Genomic DNA, 16,261 nt, shown 5'->3' with positions numbered 1-16,261 from the left:
TTTCATTTTTCTAGTTTGCCAGGAATGTGTGGTATATGTGTGGTATATCTCCCATAGCCATTAGCTAGCTAGCAATTACTTGCTTCTTGATAAGCCTTGTGTTTTGGCTTGAATGATGCAGAGTAGGACTAATTCCAGTCTCCCTAGGATATTGTCTTCTTTATCACTGAAGAGAATAATCTTCATGCCAGCACAACTGAGAGCTGGAATCTTAGCTGAGGTTCATTTCGAGTTGGAATCCCTAGTTTTGAGTTATGCTTACGGCACAGAGTGTTAATGACACAAAAGTAAACTACATCAAGCCAAAGCGTTGGCATGCAGAGCGCTGTTTTTGAAAATATTTGTGAGCAACAGAGCAGGAGGGCTATTTTTGTAAATTATGTTGTTGACATTAATTTTCCCCTGTCTTGCTCTACTTTGATTAAAAAGAAACACCACAGTGTAACACCTACTTTTGCTAAAGGGCAAATTAGTCTTTTCATTGCAATTTAATTTTTATTTCTGTGTGTGCATGTTTGACAGAATATCAAGCCAGGCATCAGATGATTAACATTTCTTGCAGAATAATCTGTAACATAAAATTGTACAAATGTGAGTGTCCCATGGGGCATTAACAAGATCACACTCTTATTCCAGATTAATTAATTTGCAGTAAATGCTATGGCCTTGTTCTATTATCATAATCACTAACACGAATTAGAATTGCCAAAGGGGGCATTCCCAAGCACACTTAAATGTACATTATTTATCCCTTGACTTGCTTTAGTTTCCATTTTGTTTACACAAGGGGAAGGAAACACATTGCCCATGGCCTGCATCCAGGCACTTTAAGTCTTGTTCCCCATTCCTCCTACCGCACCCATGCATACCTATTTGTCTGAGAGCCTGATAGATCGTGACTATGGAGAAACTAAGCATAGCCAGGGGGGAAAGTTGTGGTAGTCCAAATGTGTCGCAGCTACCCAGTGTCTACGCTTAGTCTGCGCCATTTGATTTTCTTTAAGGAAACGGGTAGCTTTATTTCTGTTCGTCCAAACCTTATTTCCAGAGCCCTTTATAATCTGTTGATCCTTCATACAGATTAATTAGGTGTTCTGAAAGACATGAGCATGAATTGAGATGCCTCTGAATTACTGGGAGAATGGGACTGTGCTTGTGTCATGCTTGTGAGCATCTCACATGTAAGGTAAAGTAAAGTAAAGGTAAAGGACCTTTCAACGGCTTACCTTTACCTACATCTGATATGTGTCTGACTGGCCACTGGATTAGGTAGGCTATTAGTCTGATCCTTCAGATTTCTTACATTCTTTTAATTTTTCTACTGCAAGTCTGCATAGATGCTCAATAGAAAAGTGGGGAAAGTATTCCCTTTTATACTCTTAGTCCTCCTTGATTGCCAGAGAGAAAGGGACCTACGTTTGGTGGCATTGTGAACAGCCCATGCCATAACGCTTGCAGGATGCCAACGGATCAGAAAAAAGAGCTATCCTGCTCTTGTACACTTCACAGCACCCTGATCTTTAGAAAACAGCATAAGTTTATAAAATAAGTGTATGATCTGGCAGGGCATAAAAACTATATAAATATATAAATAAAAATATATAAATAAAATTATTTACCTTCTACTGCCTGAACATCAAGTTGTTGTTAAACGCACAGCAATAGGGCCAGTAAAATATTGGCAACCGTGACAGGAAATGTCAGACAAATAAAAAGCATTATCTTTCCTCTATGGCCTTAGGCGTGGGCATTAGATTTCCAGCACTTCAAAGAAACCTACAAATTAAACATGAAACAGATTGCTTTTGAATGGTTGTTGGGTTGAAAGTGGCTAAATGTGTGAAACATGTAACCTCTTTCCTCATATCGCTGATAAATTGGGCATGGGGATATGCCCATATACTTGATATTTCTGCTGCTGCCACTCATCCATATTTGTGTTAACACCTGCTGGGATAAGCAAATACTGTAACAATCCCATAACAAGTTTATTGAATATCAGTAGTCTCTCTCTCCAAATGAAGGCAATAGAAAACTAATGTCTCCCTCTGGTTCCATCACAAAAATTGATAAGCATAGAAACAATAATATATGATATGCTGATTTGTGCTGTGTTAGCTTTATTATCCTTTCTCCAATTGGCCTCCAATAGACAATATATTCTAAGGTTTAGAAAAGTCTTTGCTTTCCCTAGACCCACTAAAAACACACCAAAGTGTATAAAGAATTAGTGAATTTTGAGAACCTTGAAGTTGCCAGAAGCTGACCAGAAATAGCAACTGGCAGTTTTAAGAGCCTATAGATTACAGGGAAGAGGGAAGATACTTAGTGATGATGATTTCACATTTTCTTCTTGGAGAGTGGAAGGATATTTTCAGTTCGTTCCAGCTTTTACTTAGCTAATCTTTTGCATATGTAAGTGTTAGGCAAAGGGCCTAATAATCACTCTTGGGACTGCATGAACAGAAACACTTTATTCAGATCATGGGATTTCATGGTATTGCTCTACTTGGCCCTGATTAGGGCTCAGCTGGAATATCGTGTCCACCTTCGGGTCATCACAATTTGAAACACACATAAGTGGAGCAAGGTCTCAAAAAAAGTGAAGGGGGAAATGGTGAGATTCAAAATGCAGGACTTCGAGGGACACACTGAAGTACGCTTGTATGGATAGTCTAGAGCGTCTAGGGACATGAGAGACATCTTCCAAGGATTCTAAAGGGCCACCATAAAGGAAAACCACCAGGGAGAGAAAGGGCACAGTTGTTTCATTTGCTGCAGTACAGATATAGGGCATAGGTGGAGGAGTGAAGATAGCTTCTAAATACTTTTGGAATCAATTAATTGAAATATTGGAACCACCACCTCCAACAGTTGGGACATTGTTTCTAAAAGGAGACTGGCAAGGTATCTGTTGAGGGCAACTTGGGGACTCAGCTACATTGGCAAAGAAAAAGTGCTTTATATGCGTTGTTTATGAATTCTAATACTGTGACACCAGATGGTGCTGTGGAGTTCTATTTTTGCCAACTCGATTTCTCATACAACATTTAACAGAAATGCTTTGTTGATGTGTCTAGATCCAGCCCCGGTAATTGGATAACCCTTACTGTGGGATTGTTAACAAATTCTTACAAAAACAGATATAATAAAAAAACACCTCTGTCTTCACTTTGCTCATAGTGTATAAAAGGGGCCTGCCTGAGAAGCTGTGGACCAGTGATGATTGCTAGCTGAAACGGAAGTGATACAATTCTAAAAAGTGACAGCATGGGATTCAATTAACACATACTTTATACAACTTTTGAATGATAAAAAGAACCTGCTTCTGGTCTAGATATATCTTACATTTAAAACACTGAGCTGGTTTGTGTGATACATTAAGCCAAACCTTAGCTCCGCAAGATCATGCAAAGATTTGCTCTTGCAGGTGTGCCAACTTGAATAAAATGGGGGGGGGGGAGCCGTGCCCCACATAATCTGATGACACAGCAACACACACACCATTTGAATGGCAATGCCCATTAACTTGGGGCGGGGCCCTCAAATATTTTATTGGGGGAACTGTGTCTCCTTTATTGGCTCCAATGGCTCTTCACTACAGCTTGCTATCCATGAGAGGAGTGCTTAACCACCAGTCCTGGTTAGGATGATACACATATCCAAACCTTGGCTTGGCTTAGTGCAGCATCAAAAAGTACCATTGGGGAGAAAAGCTGCTGCAAGGTCCTCTGGGAGCTTGAACATCTGCACAGCCTCACTAAACTAAGGTTTGGCTTAGCATGTCACCTGACCCAGGCCATTGTCACGCTTAGGTATTTTAAGCTCAGTTTGTGTGCAGTGCTAAATCAAACTGTGACATAGCACAAGTTTATGAGCATCTGGGCTCCCGGAGAGGAGATCAAGGCCAGTTTGCTGTTCTGGTCTTGCTGTGCTGCTGTAACCTAAGCCATGGTTTGACTTAGTATGTCATCTGAATCCAGGCTCATGGTTTCTCCCCTCCAGACAAACTATGAGCTGCAAACTGAGAACAAACCTTGGTTGCAACTCATGGTTTGAAGCAAGATAACTACTAACTTGCATGCAGACAACATATGGAGCCAAACCATGGCTTAGCTTACAGCAGCAGGACTGGAGGAGGACCAAAATGGCTTTCATGTGTTCATGCTAAAACGTGGCTTGCAAATAATTAAATTAACTTTAAAAAAAATAAATCAAGAAATGCAGCAGTTTCCCCTTTATCCCTTAGTTCTGGTCCTGTGACCAGTAGGCACCAATGGGGATGCATTGCTTTTCCGGCTGCCCAGCACTATATTTTGCTGCTGTTTAGCAAGAGGGGGAGAGGCAAAGCAGCAGAGAGCGTCACACAGTGTGGGGCAGTCCTGCCTATAACTCTGCTCTTTGTCTGAACAGCACAAAAAGCCAGTTGTAATCATATGGGGGCAAAAGTTCTTACCTACCTTCCTTGTTGCTCTTCTTATTTAAAGACTGATATTTATCACTGCTTCCAGAACTAAGTGTTTCGTTTTTCCGTTCAGATGCTGAGAGTGAAATAGAGGGGGATCCTTAAAGGTGGCAGTGGGGACAAAAGCCAGGCTTATTTATCAAAATAAATCACATTGTTTTCAGAGGTGAAATGGAGACACTTGATGTCAGCAGGGTTTTTTAAGGTGATGCAGATTTATAAAAATTTAAAGAGCCCTACATGTTGCCTCAGAACTCTAAGAGCGTTTACAAAATTTGCGATAGGCATAAGTGTTGAAGGAGTATTCTCCAGTGAGCACTTGCAAACTGTTACTTTTATTGGACACAGCTGTTGCTGATTGTGGGTAGAAAAAGTGGTTGGTCGCTTGAATGCTATCTCATTGTCTTATAGCATTGCTTGTTGGACTTTTTTATTATTAGCATAACAGCTGTGGTGGGGGGGAATAGTGAATGAATATCACAGGTACAAAATATCACAGTGAACATCAGCATTCTACATTTGTTATAGCCAGGAGTGCAAAAAAAAATATTATTATTTTTTTGCAAAACTTAGGAGCCAGACAGAGTTGTCTAGGAGTTAGTTTCGAGGACTCAAGACATGAATGCATTGTTGAAAGAAAGTAGAGTGGTACCTCTGGTTACAGACACTTCAGGTTACAGACTCCACTAACCCAGAAATAACGCTTCAAGTTAAGAAGTTTACTTCAGGATAAGAACAGAAATCGTGCTCTGGCGGCACAGCAGCAGCAGGAGGTCCCATTAGCTAAAGTGGTGCTTCAGGTTAAGAACAGTTTCAGGTTAAGAATGGACCTCCACAACGAATTAAGTTCTTAACCCGAGGCACCACTGTATCCCATCCTCCCACGTGTATTCTGCTCTTGTGTCCCATCACTCAGGCATTATATCAAGAGGTATGAGCATACCTAGGACTCATTGGCTGTTGACATGTGGGCGTGTTTAGGCAGTAGAAAGGGCCTTTTCACTTTTCTTTTTTGTGTGTTGTGCCCTTTTTGCTTTGTATCTCTCTTTCTGTGTGTCAGGCAGCACGCCAGCAAAAAATCAGATAGAGTATGTGAAGTTAACTCTTTTTAAGAGAAACGTAGCCTGCTCAGGGGAGCCATGCCTGATGAGCACAGCAAGTCTTCTCAGTAGATCTTGCCCCTATAAGGCAGTTGTTGAGGCTGAACACACCCTCTTCCCCACAGCTGCCCAAGCAATCTGAGACTATGTCAACGTGCCTGTCTCTGCTGCTTCTTCATACCACTTCTGGTCCTGGGAGACATGGAGGGAGGGGAATTTGTTATACTTGGTGGAGCCATCTAGCTCAGAGTTGTCTACACTGACTGATAACAGGAATCCTGATAACTAGGAGACATTCCTAGTCCTAGCTGAGACTAAATCTGGGATCTTTTGCATATAAAACAGATGATCTACCACTGAGCAATGGAGGCTGCAAAAGGGCACTTACTTGTATTTAGCTGAGCACACATAGGTGCAGCACAAGACTGGGGCATCAAGGGAGCGAGGACAGTGGTGCAAACTATGCTGGGGCATGGCCAGTTCTCCCTTACTCATGCATATATTGTATGCATGATTAATGTGTGCCTAGTGCCTCTGATTTCACCATAAAAGCCTTGTAAAGAAATGCAGAGTAGGAAAGAGGGCTTCATAGTTGTGGAGAGTGTTTTATCTCACTCAAAATCAAATTAAATTTTTGTTCCCATGTGGACAATTTATTTTACCAGAGATATAAGGCATTTTTGAGAACTGGAAATAAGGGAGAAGAGCTTAATGAAGAAGGCATACCAGGGAATTTCCTGAAAGAAAGTTTGCACTCAGCAGTTGCAGTAGAAATTTGGGACAAAGTTTCTTAAAACAATAGACCCATGTTTTTAAAGAAGCATTGCCATTACAAAGTGGAACCCATGCAAAGATGTATTGCGTGAAAACCATAATAATGCTAAGTAAAGTATCCCCCAAACTTGCTGCTTGATCTTTGGGCCTTGTGCCAGAAAAGTAGTGCTAAGGAAGGGCCATGCCTTAATGCAGAGCTTCTCAGTCTTTCTGTTCCCATGCAGCCACTTGAGATGACTGAAAATTACTGATACCCACCAGTCACAAAATGGTGGCCGATGGAGGTGGAGTTTGATATAATTGATTGGCAATAACAGTCACCCTTGTGCCCAGTCCCAATCCCTTTCTCTATTTATGCCTATGGGCAGCTCTCTCTTCTAGCCTTGGACCCTGAAAAATAGCTTCTTCTTGTGATCCAGACAGCAAGATAGTTCTTCCTACTAATACAGGAATAGCCAGGACAGTTCTTACTAAATCAAAAGTAGCCAGAAGTTGTCTGCTTTCCAGACTTTTTTGGACTCAAAGCAGCGGCGACTAGTAGGGCCTAGACTTGGTGAGGGCGGCCTGTGACCAAGGAGGTCCTGGAGGTTGGGCGAAGCTGTTCTCATTTTCTTCCCATCCTCCTCCCTTGCAAAGATGTGGACACAAAATCATTGCAGTTGGGTAAGTGCTTAGTGCCTAACTCAACTGAAAAGTGTCTAACTTTGGTTTAGGAGGGTTCCTTGCTGTCTTGATTTCTAGTTTGGGTCTATGTCACAATAACTATATATTTGTCAGAAATAATCCCCACCAAATTCCATGAGGATGTCCCCTAGATAAGACTGGAGTTTGAATTGTTTGGTGGAAGGTGCCACACAGAACTATTAACAAGGTCCCACCACTAAACTTACAGCCCAATGGAAAATGATTACAGCCCATCACCACCTTATTTACTTCTATGGCTTTTTGCCAGAATGTGGAGGGATATTAAATAGACCAGATTGTAGACGACCAGGGTTAAAATCACCACTCATCTATGAAACTCCCATAGCCACCTTGGGCTATTCACTGTCAGTCTATGTATCAGGGTTGTGAGGATAAAATGCGGAAGAGGAGAGCCATAAATTCCATGAAAAGAAACCAGTCTCATTTGTTTTAATTGGTTCAACAAAGAATAGCTTGTCAAGGGATGGTAGCAACATGAACAAGCCAGTTTTCTTGGGTTTGGTGTCTACTCTGCTCTGAAAGAAGCCTTTTTGAATTTAATGGTGCTTACTCTCATGTAAGCGGGGTTAATTTATTAACTGCATTTATGTGACTTCTCATAGCAGTTCTCTGGGCTTCTCCCAAAGCAAAGCAAAACAGTTAAAACTGGATGCACTATCACTATGCATACCTAGGATTAGTATATTAGACAAAAGGAAGCTCTTAAATAGGTACGTTTGTTGCTTTGGAAACTGAAGAGTTATTGTCAGGTTAAGGGATAGCTAATGTTAAGGTATGCATTTAGGTGAGCATGAGGATTAGCCAGAAAATTACATGTTTTAAAAGCTTGGTTTAAACAGTAGGAAAAGCTACTAGAGAGGCTAATCAGAATTTAATAGAGGAACACCTAGAAAGTTAAGATCTAATGAAAGATAAAGGGCACAGTTCCTCTAAAGTGAGATCATGCCTAGAAATTTTGATTGAATATTTTTACAAAGTTCATTTGCAAGCATTGAAAGAGGGTGCAACACATACAGTTTCCCTGGATTTGAAAAAGCTGTGGAGACAATACAAAAGAAAAGATTAATATGCAATATAAGTACTTAACAGCATTAAACTCCTTATGAAAACATTTATTTTGAAGACACACAAGAATTGCAGAATTTAATGGGGAAGGATTAATATTTTCTCTCCCAAGACCACACTTGGAGGGAAGAAAAAAGGAAAGAATTGAGAATGAGTAGAAGAATAAACGGGTGATAAAGAAATATAGATAAAATTAGTTTTGAACAAAAGCAATAGATGTTCAGATGTCTATCTTGGTATTCTCTTTTGAACATTCATGTGAAATGTTGGAGGGTATGTTTCTATATTCTCGACTATTTCCTTTATTTCAGCATGATTTGAACTTTTAGTCCCACATTAGTACTGTCAAACCTAAGCGTGGACCTTGACAGATTTTAAATGCAGAGGGCACAATTCGGCATAAAGTTGAGTACTTTAAATAATTCCTAATTTAATGAGAGAGTTAAGCACGTTCTTAGCTCTCTAACATTGAAATTAATGGGATTCAAAAGTACCTAACTTTAGCTCAATTGTGCACACATGATTATACTGAAGTTTTCAAAAAGACTGGTTAATTCCTAATAAGGGTAGCTTCCACATGACCTGTTTATTGAGCGTTCATCTTGATTTCTTTGCACAAGGTTTCATTGTGCAATCTGAATTTGCCGCTATGCAATTGAATCCCTATTGCAAAATTGCAACAGTCTGGAGGAACACTTTCCAAAAAAATTATCAGGAGGTCAGGCCCAAGGATGGGCTTGTATAGGGAGCATGTTCTAGCTGGAGAGTGGTGGCAATGCTCTGGTGAAGAAACAAGCTGTATGCTGGTGGTCTGGTGGCACAGAGAAAGGAACTGGTTTCCTCCCTCACTGGCAAGTTCACCAAACCTGAGGGAAAGCTGCAAAACTGGGAGTTCTTATATTAGACCACAGCACTGAATTGGCCTTCTAACATCACCTAACTTTTCAGGTCAGGAATATTATGAGCTGTTTTATGAACTGCTATAATTCAGTCATTGGCTACCATCCCCAGTGGTCCAAGGAGTTAGCATCACAGTTGTATTTAAGGGGGAGAAAACCTTTATGCAGTTTTCTATATGAAATTTTAGGCTTGAGCCACATACCGCCGTATTCAGTGAGGAAATCCCATGGGCTATTATGGATCTATGCCAATCTCTTACTCGAGCGCCACAATAGTTTATAAGTCTACAATTTATGTCTTACAATTTATAAGTCTTATAATTTATAAGTCTACAATTAAAACAAAATAATAAATAATAAAATCCTTCCAGTAGCACCTTAGAAACCAACTAAGTTTGTTCTTGGTATGAGCTTTCATGTGCATGCACACTTCAGATATCTGAAGAAGTGTGCATGCACACAAAAGTATCTGAAGAAGTGTGCATGCACACGAAAGCTCATACCAAGAACAAACTTAGTTGGCCTCTAAGGTGCTACTGGAAGGATTTTTTTATTTTTTATTTTGTTTTGACTATGGCAGAACAACATGGCCATAACTAACATACCTGTTAACTAACATACCTGTTAACATACCTGTAACTAAGTCTACAATTAGTTTTGGAAGGAGAGTTGTAGTCACAGTGTTTGAATTGGGTTTTTTTTATCTCTATCATACAGAGTAAAGGCAAACTGCATACTTCCTTGGCGAATTTTGAATGAAGGATTGAGATGTGCATCATTAATTAGTAATACTTGTTTATAAGCCTAAACAAAGATATCACACTGTTACACACTTCGCACTTCCTCAAATAGTGAGAATTTCCAGGGGCAGTGCTACAGGGTTTAATTTCGTTTGAATGAGAGCACTGGAGACTTATGATGTCTTTGCAATATCCGTTCATTTACAAATATACAAGCAGAGCATATTAGAAGCAAACTGACACTCCCTCAGCAGGCAAGAATTCCACTAACCCCACATCTGATTCTCAGAGAGAGTGGTTGCAACCCAGGGGCGATTCACTTTCAGCCAACTCACTGCTCTCTGTTTGATTCTCTCTCAGTTCACTCTGCACACACCTTTCCTTCCCCCTCACACAAATGCCCCTACAGAGACCTGCTGTCAAGCCCCATCTCCTACAGATAAATTGCTCATTCAGGAAAAAAAAATATCTCATGACCACTAGCTTCTGCTGATGAAACGCCAGCTTAACAGCCCCTGACTATTGGCAGGCAAGCAGCTTTACAGAGTGGTCTTCTGGCTTCCACACCAAAGCTAACTTTATTGCTTTTGAAAGAAACTGCCTGGGATCTTGATGGCATTGCTTCACCCTATATTGTAGTTCTCATTCTAGCTATATAGTATTCCTGATTAGGGCCTCTGTCCATGAGACAGCACAGATTCAGGTTGCTGAAGAGCTTCCTGGTTTTTCTCCACCCATATTTTTCCATGTTGCCCTTTAAACCAACACATTTTTCTTAATGTACCTGCCTGATTTCTTTCTTCCATGAGATACCTGCCAACCTACACACCCCAAATAATATTCCTTTTCCAAAGCCGTCACTAAGCAAGAACACTCCCTATACGCTGCTTTCTGATCATGTTTGGTGAAAAGTGGTCTACAAATCTCGGAAGTAAATAAACACTAAAAATAGCACTTAATGAAAATATTAATATATATTGCCATTATATTTGACCTCTTTCCTTTCTTCAACATGAGTTAGATAGCACCACTGCATGGAGAAACTAGCAGCAAAATGAAAAGAAAACTATCATAGCAGTAGCCAACACCCACTTCTTTTAGAGACTGATCCAACAGGCATTCAAATGAGATGTGTACTGCTGATTTCAGAAGAAGTCAATCCTTTGCTGCTTTGTTAAAAGAAACAAAATGATGGAAATAAGAATGCTGTGTTTGCTTCTGCAAGGTTTGAATATGACAGCATTTTTGATCATTTAAAAATCTTAAGTTCGTTGTCACAAGTCTAGTTAAGTATATTGCTGACTTAATAAAAGTTGATAGTAACATTTTAGAAGCTGTTTGGAATCTAAAAAGAACTAGTGTTTGATCTAGCAGCAGAGACAAAAACAGTCTCTTGTTTTATGATAAAAGAAGATGTCTGTGTTGATCTTCAAGTATGTCAGATCATTCTGAAGAGACTAGTAAGAGCTGTGTTGTTGTTGTTTTTGTCAAGTGATTTTCCTTGCTATCATTAAGCTTCAAATAAAGTGGGGGGGGGGGAGCTTTGTACGTTGTGTCATTGTATTCATCCGTCATAATTTCTGTTGACAATTCTCGACATGCACTATGTTTTACTGTTCTAACGAGAGAAAAGACCAGCCATTAAGTTTACGTTTCTTTGTTTTTCAATAAAGTCACATATCAGGAGTAATGCTGGGGTATGCTAATAAGCCATATATAATGTTAGGCACCTGGGAGCAAGAAATATTTTCTAACTAGTTCTAAAGGGAAATAATGTTAAAAAAGGGAGAGTGATTGTTATTTACGCAATGTGTGCTGGCCTGTGTGTCAGCATCAAAAACATCTTTTAAGGAACTTGGCACAATAAATCTCTCAGCCTTGATGGTTGTTATTTAAAAGTCTATTGTAGATGCAATTTTCCTACCTGGCATGTTCTGTTTTGGAGTCCCAGGTACCTGAAATACATTTTTCCTCATCTTGACATGTCTTATGTAGGGATGATGGTGAAATTTGCTACAAGCAGACCAAGCATCAAACTGATCCATAGTGCACTTGTCCACTCTCTTTGTGAAGTAGGCTTGCTTGTAGTGACTTTCTGCTGATTTCCTGCTTACAATTAACAAAAAAATTATATGACATTTGTTCCGCTAAGATTCAGCTACCATCAGTGGCAACACCTGATCTTACCTGTCTGCTAAAAGGGTACTGCTGAAATGTGTATTCACATTTACTTCTGTAATTGATTCACTGTTCAAGTGACTATTTTAGCCATTAACAACCATTAACATTCATTGTTTTATCGTTAACCCATTTCACATTTTTTTGGTTCCATGTGATTTTACGAAACTCACAATGAAAGCACAGGCATTGTCCTATGTCTTAATGTGAAAATGTCATATTTATTAATGCAGCAAAAAATGGAATTCATCTGTATTTTGTGAGTGTTGAAATGTGAGCCTGATGCATATAGTTTTTATAATAATATTACATTTTTTATTATAACACTATAATAATCTTTCTATCAGCGGTTAATACTTATTAGCTTTTGTCCATGCAAAAATAAAAACTGCACCCCCCCCATCACCGGCCAAAGTGTGTGATGGGTTGTGGTGAAAACCATAAGCACTCCCCACAAACCATGCCTTGAGCAATGTGAGCTGGGGGGTTTTAGGGTGCATGGGTAGGTGGATGAATCATAAGCACACGGTGCCCTAAAATCCAAATGAACAATAAATGAAATGGGTTACTGATTTGCTTGACAATTTATGTTGTTAATGTGGTAGCTGGTTGACAAGGAAAAACCACAAACAATAGTAAGGGGACAGGGGCTTTGTCGCCTTCTCATCTTCACTTGAACAGACAGTAACTCTGAGGCAAGAGGCATACTTCAGTGGGCTCACTGAGTTTTCAATCAGGCCTGAGATTGTCATAAAGAACGTAAACAATAACGTTATTTTTGAAAACCTAAGAACTGGATCAGGAATGGTTAAAAATAGCAAAGTGAGAACTGAAGTGAATTGGTACTGGTGATGAATCTCTTGAATTGTAATCTGCACCGGCATCAAGTAATGGACTACATCCTTACAAGTGCCACCTTAAAGAGTAAATAAATTGTCCCCATCCATCGCCAAATTAAATTAAATTAAAGCTGGGTTATTCTAAGGCATCAGTCCATCTAAAGTTATTTCTACCTAAGTATGCCACTTGAAGCAAATGATATTAACTATTAAATAATGGTTTTTATAAACATATAAAACATTTTATAAACCCCAGGGTCGTCCGCGACTGGACCTAAAGGTCAGGGGTACCTTTACCTTTATAAACATATATACATTTTTGTAGAAAATACTCTGCAGAAACAGTTTTCAAAATTTAGTTCATCTGTAGTTGATATTTTGAAAATATTCATTTGGTTTTAAGATGGAATATATTTCTATATTAAAAGCAAAATTAATAGCTGTCTTTCACAAAGGGTAGCCTAGATTTGATCTCGACAGACCACTTTCTCTATGACATCAATATTATGTAGTATTCATAAACTACTAACAATTACAGTTGTTGTAAATGAGAAAGTATGCAATTGAAAGATTTAAAAATATGAAGTTAATAGGATATATATACTATGGCAAATGAAAGTTGGTGGATCTTGATATTTACTTGCAATTCTCAAGATTTTAGGAGGCCCAGCCGGAAATGTCAGATGTTTGTGTCACAGGGCTAATAAATGTCCTTCACTGGTAAATGATAGAAATGAGGATGAGATTTAGACATTTACGATGGAAATGAAGATGACATTTAGACATTTATTGAAGGCACTGAGTTAGCTTTAAGATTTACTGGTAAATGTAATTTTCTGAGATTTCCCTTTGGGATTTTTATGGGAATACTATAAATTACTCAGATATTGCACATTTCAGGTATTAAGGTTCCAGTTTATAATCTTTGACTTGAACAGGAATGTGTTTCAGTAACTGTCATAAGCTCTGTGGTTGTTGACATTTACCAGTAATTCTTAAAACTGGAGACAAGGTCAGAAGTAATGCCAGATCATGGTTTGGCACTATGCGAATGAAACAGGACTGTGCATTGACTTAAGATCAACAAGGTATGTCTCTTCAGTTTTAGCTAAATAGGGTAGATTTAAAATATAGGGATTTTGCTGTCAGGTACATAGTTTAAGCCAGTGTGGTGTGGTGATTTGAGTGTTAGTCTGGGACTTAGGAGACCAGAATTCCAGTCCCCACTCAGCCATGGAGATCACTTCCTATGAAGTATATGCCATTGAATTGCACACATTTATAAAGGCTTCAGCATTTACAGATTACAAAGACGGTTTCTTCCACTCAACCTGTCCCCTAAACAAGCATACACCCCCTCTTTGGGAAAGATGGTGAACTAATATTCAAATGTAATGCACTACAGTAAGAACGCATACATAAAAAGAAGTTACATGTCCCCTGTTAGCTGTTTGACTAGCAGCCATGTAAGGCTGGCAACAGCCACCGGGGGTCCTGACATTTGCTGGTCGGCTGGACATGCATTGTACTAATATAATGTCCTTCAAGGCTCCATCAGTCAGAGCAATCTAAGAGCAGGGTTGTGGATATTTGACACATTTTGTGCATCTTACTGCAGCGTAAGAGCTGTGGTGTTAGAAAATGGTTTGGGAGCTTCCCAGGCGAAAAGAAATTAGCCATATTGAGATCGATCTTAATTCCCCCAGGAGGTATGGAAATCCTAGATAAGAAGCAGAACAAGACATGTATTAACCTGGGCAGTCATGTGACATTGGATGAATATAATTTACCAAGCCACATCTCAAAACACTGCAATGGCCGCTTGGTAAGCTGGTCACCTGGATTCGTTCTGCAGAGTATTAAGGAGAAACTTTCTCTGTTTGTCTTGATTTATGATCAAGTGAAGAAATGTGCTATGGGTTGTTTAATATTTGGGGAACCAATGCTTGTTACCAGCTGAATGTAAGAGACCACTGGCAACAGAACAACCTCTAAGCATTTAGAAATCTAGCATGCCAGTTTGACTGAATCTTCACTGGTGTGCTATTTTTCTTTGTACAGATACCTTTTTAGATAGAAAAGCCTTTCAGTTGGAAGTTGAAGAAAAAGATTTGCAAAATTGTATCACCTTCTCTCTTTTTTAATGATACATAAGTAGACATCCAACTGCAGTGGATGTGACTTATGTCTAGCGGGCTGTAGGACTGGCAAAACAGGAGAAATGGGGGAGATATGGAAATAGTGTCTGATTCTATACTAATATTAAGTATGTCCACATTTTTAGCTTGCTGAATTTTTTTTTACGTAATTGTTGTGAGAATTCATTTATGTGCATGCTTGCTTAATTAATACTTTCCATTGTTGTTTCCTCTAGAAGAAGACATATCAGTGCATCAAGTGCCAGATGGTTTTCTACAATGAGTGGGATATCCAGGTTCATGTTGCAAATCACATGATTGGTGAGTGAAGTACTAAATCTTGTTGATGATAGACAGACTCTCCTAGCTGTATTCTCATTGCCTGTAAATTTAAACAGAGTTAAGGAGAAATTAATTGTGCAACCGTCAATGCTTTACCCAGGTGTGATAGATTTTTTTTTTAAAAAAGAATATTATTAGGCCTAATAAAGCATTAGCATGTTTTATTTTCTGCAAGGGCTAGTTTAGACTTCTGCAGAGATTCATATACTACTGCCAGTCAAAACACAGGTGATTAACAAATTAAACTTCTAATCATTTTTGCATTATTGAAAACAACTAACAGGAATGGTTAATGAACGGGTTGTTAGCTTTCCACAGAGTTTTAGACAGGTTTTAATTTCAGAAGTTATTATGCTAATGACACTACCGAGTGCTGCTCAAGCACCTTGGTACCAACATCAGAATTTGTGAGTTTTGTCACGAAGAAGCGTAAATAATTCAAATGGCCATAAAACAGGGATATACATAGTATTTAAAAGCTTGAAAACAACCCAGAATGTTTCTCTACAAAATGAAATAATATATTTAATTGAGTCAAAGCTCAAGCACTGTTATTGATAGTATTTAGAGTCTACAGTCACCATTTCTAATGATAATTTGCTTTTATAATATGACTGAAGTTAGGAAATACCATATGAAACACTGAGCATTTTCTTTGAATCTTCATATTTTGCCATTATTTGCTTATTCCCCCAGGTTATATTTATAATGTTTTTAATTTGGTTACCACTTAGTAATAACACTAAGCGTTCTGCAAGCCAATTAAATTTATCAAGCACATCTTTTGCCTGCTAATAAAACAATATTGCCTTTTGTTACTGCCTATTTCTAAGAAATTCCTTTGGCAAAGAGCAGACATTAGAATCCCTGACTTTGTACTGCTACAGTATTTGTTTCAATGTTTTAGAAAAATGGGGACTTCTTGCAGAGAGATTCATGTCAGCATACAACTCTATAGATGCATGTTCATTTATTCAAGACCCTTTGAGCTGTTGTACAAAAGTTACTTAATTTCT

At 38.9% G+C, this 16,261-nt stretch overlaps 1 protein-coding gene across 10 annotated transcripts in view; it reads left to right on the top strand.

The window, feature by feature from the left end:
- The window catches only part of ZNF521 (zinc finger protein 521), a 289,657-nt gene that overhangs the window by 126,921 nt on the left and 146,475 nt on the right, over window positions 1-16,261 (top strand). For 9 of the 10 annotated variants that reach the window (XM_033155068.1, XM_033155067.1, XM_033155066.1 and 6 more), the window contains one exon: window positions 15,140-15,224. In XM_033155068.1, coding sequence (XP_033010959.1) covers window positions 15,140-15,224 — 85 coding nt within the window. The remainder of the gene's footprint in view (window positions 1-15,139; window positions 15,225-16,261) is intronic. The other variant, XM_033155059.1, reaches the window with a different exon arrangement.

This window comes from Lacerta agilis, chromosome 7 (genome assembly GCF_009819535.1).
Source record: "Lacerta agilis isolate rLacAgi1 chromosome 7, rLacAgi1.pri, whole genome shotgun sequence".
NCBI classification, from domain to species: Eukaryota; Metazoa; Chordata; class Lepidosauria; order Squamata; family Lacertidae; genus Lacerta; species Lacerta agilis.
This window is presented reverse-complemented; position numbering and strand designations above follow the sequence as displayed.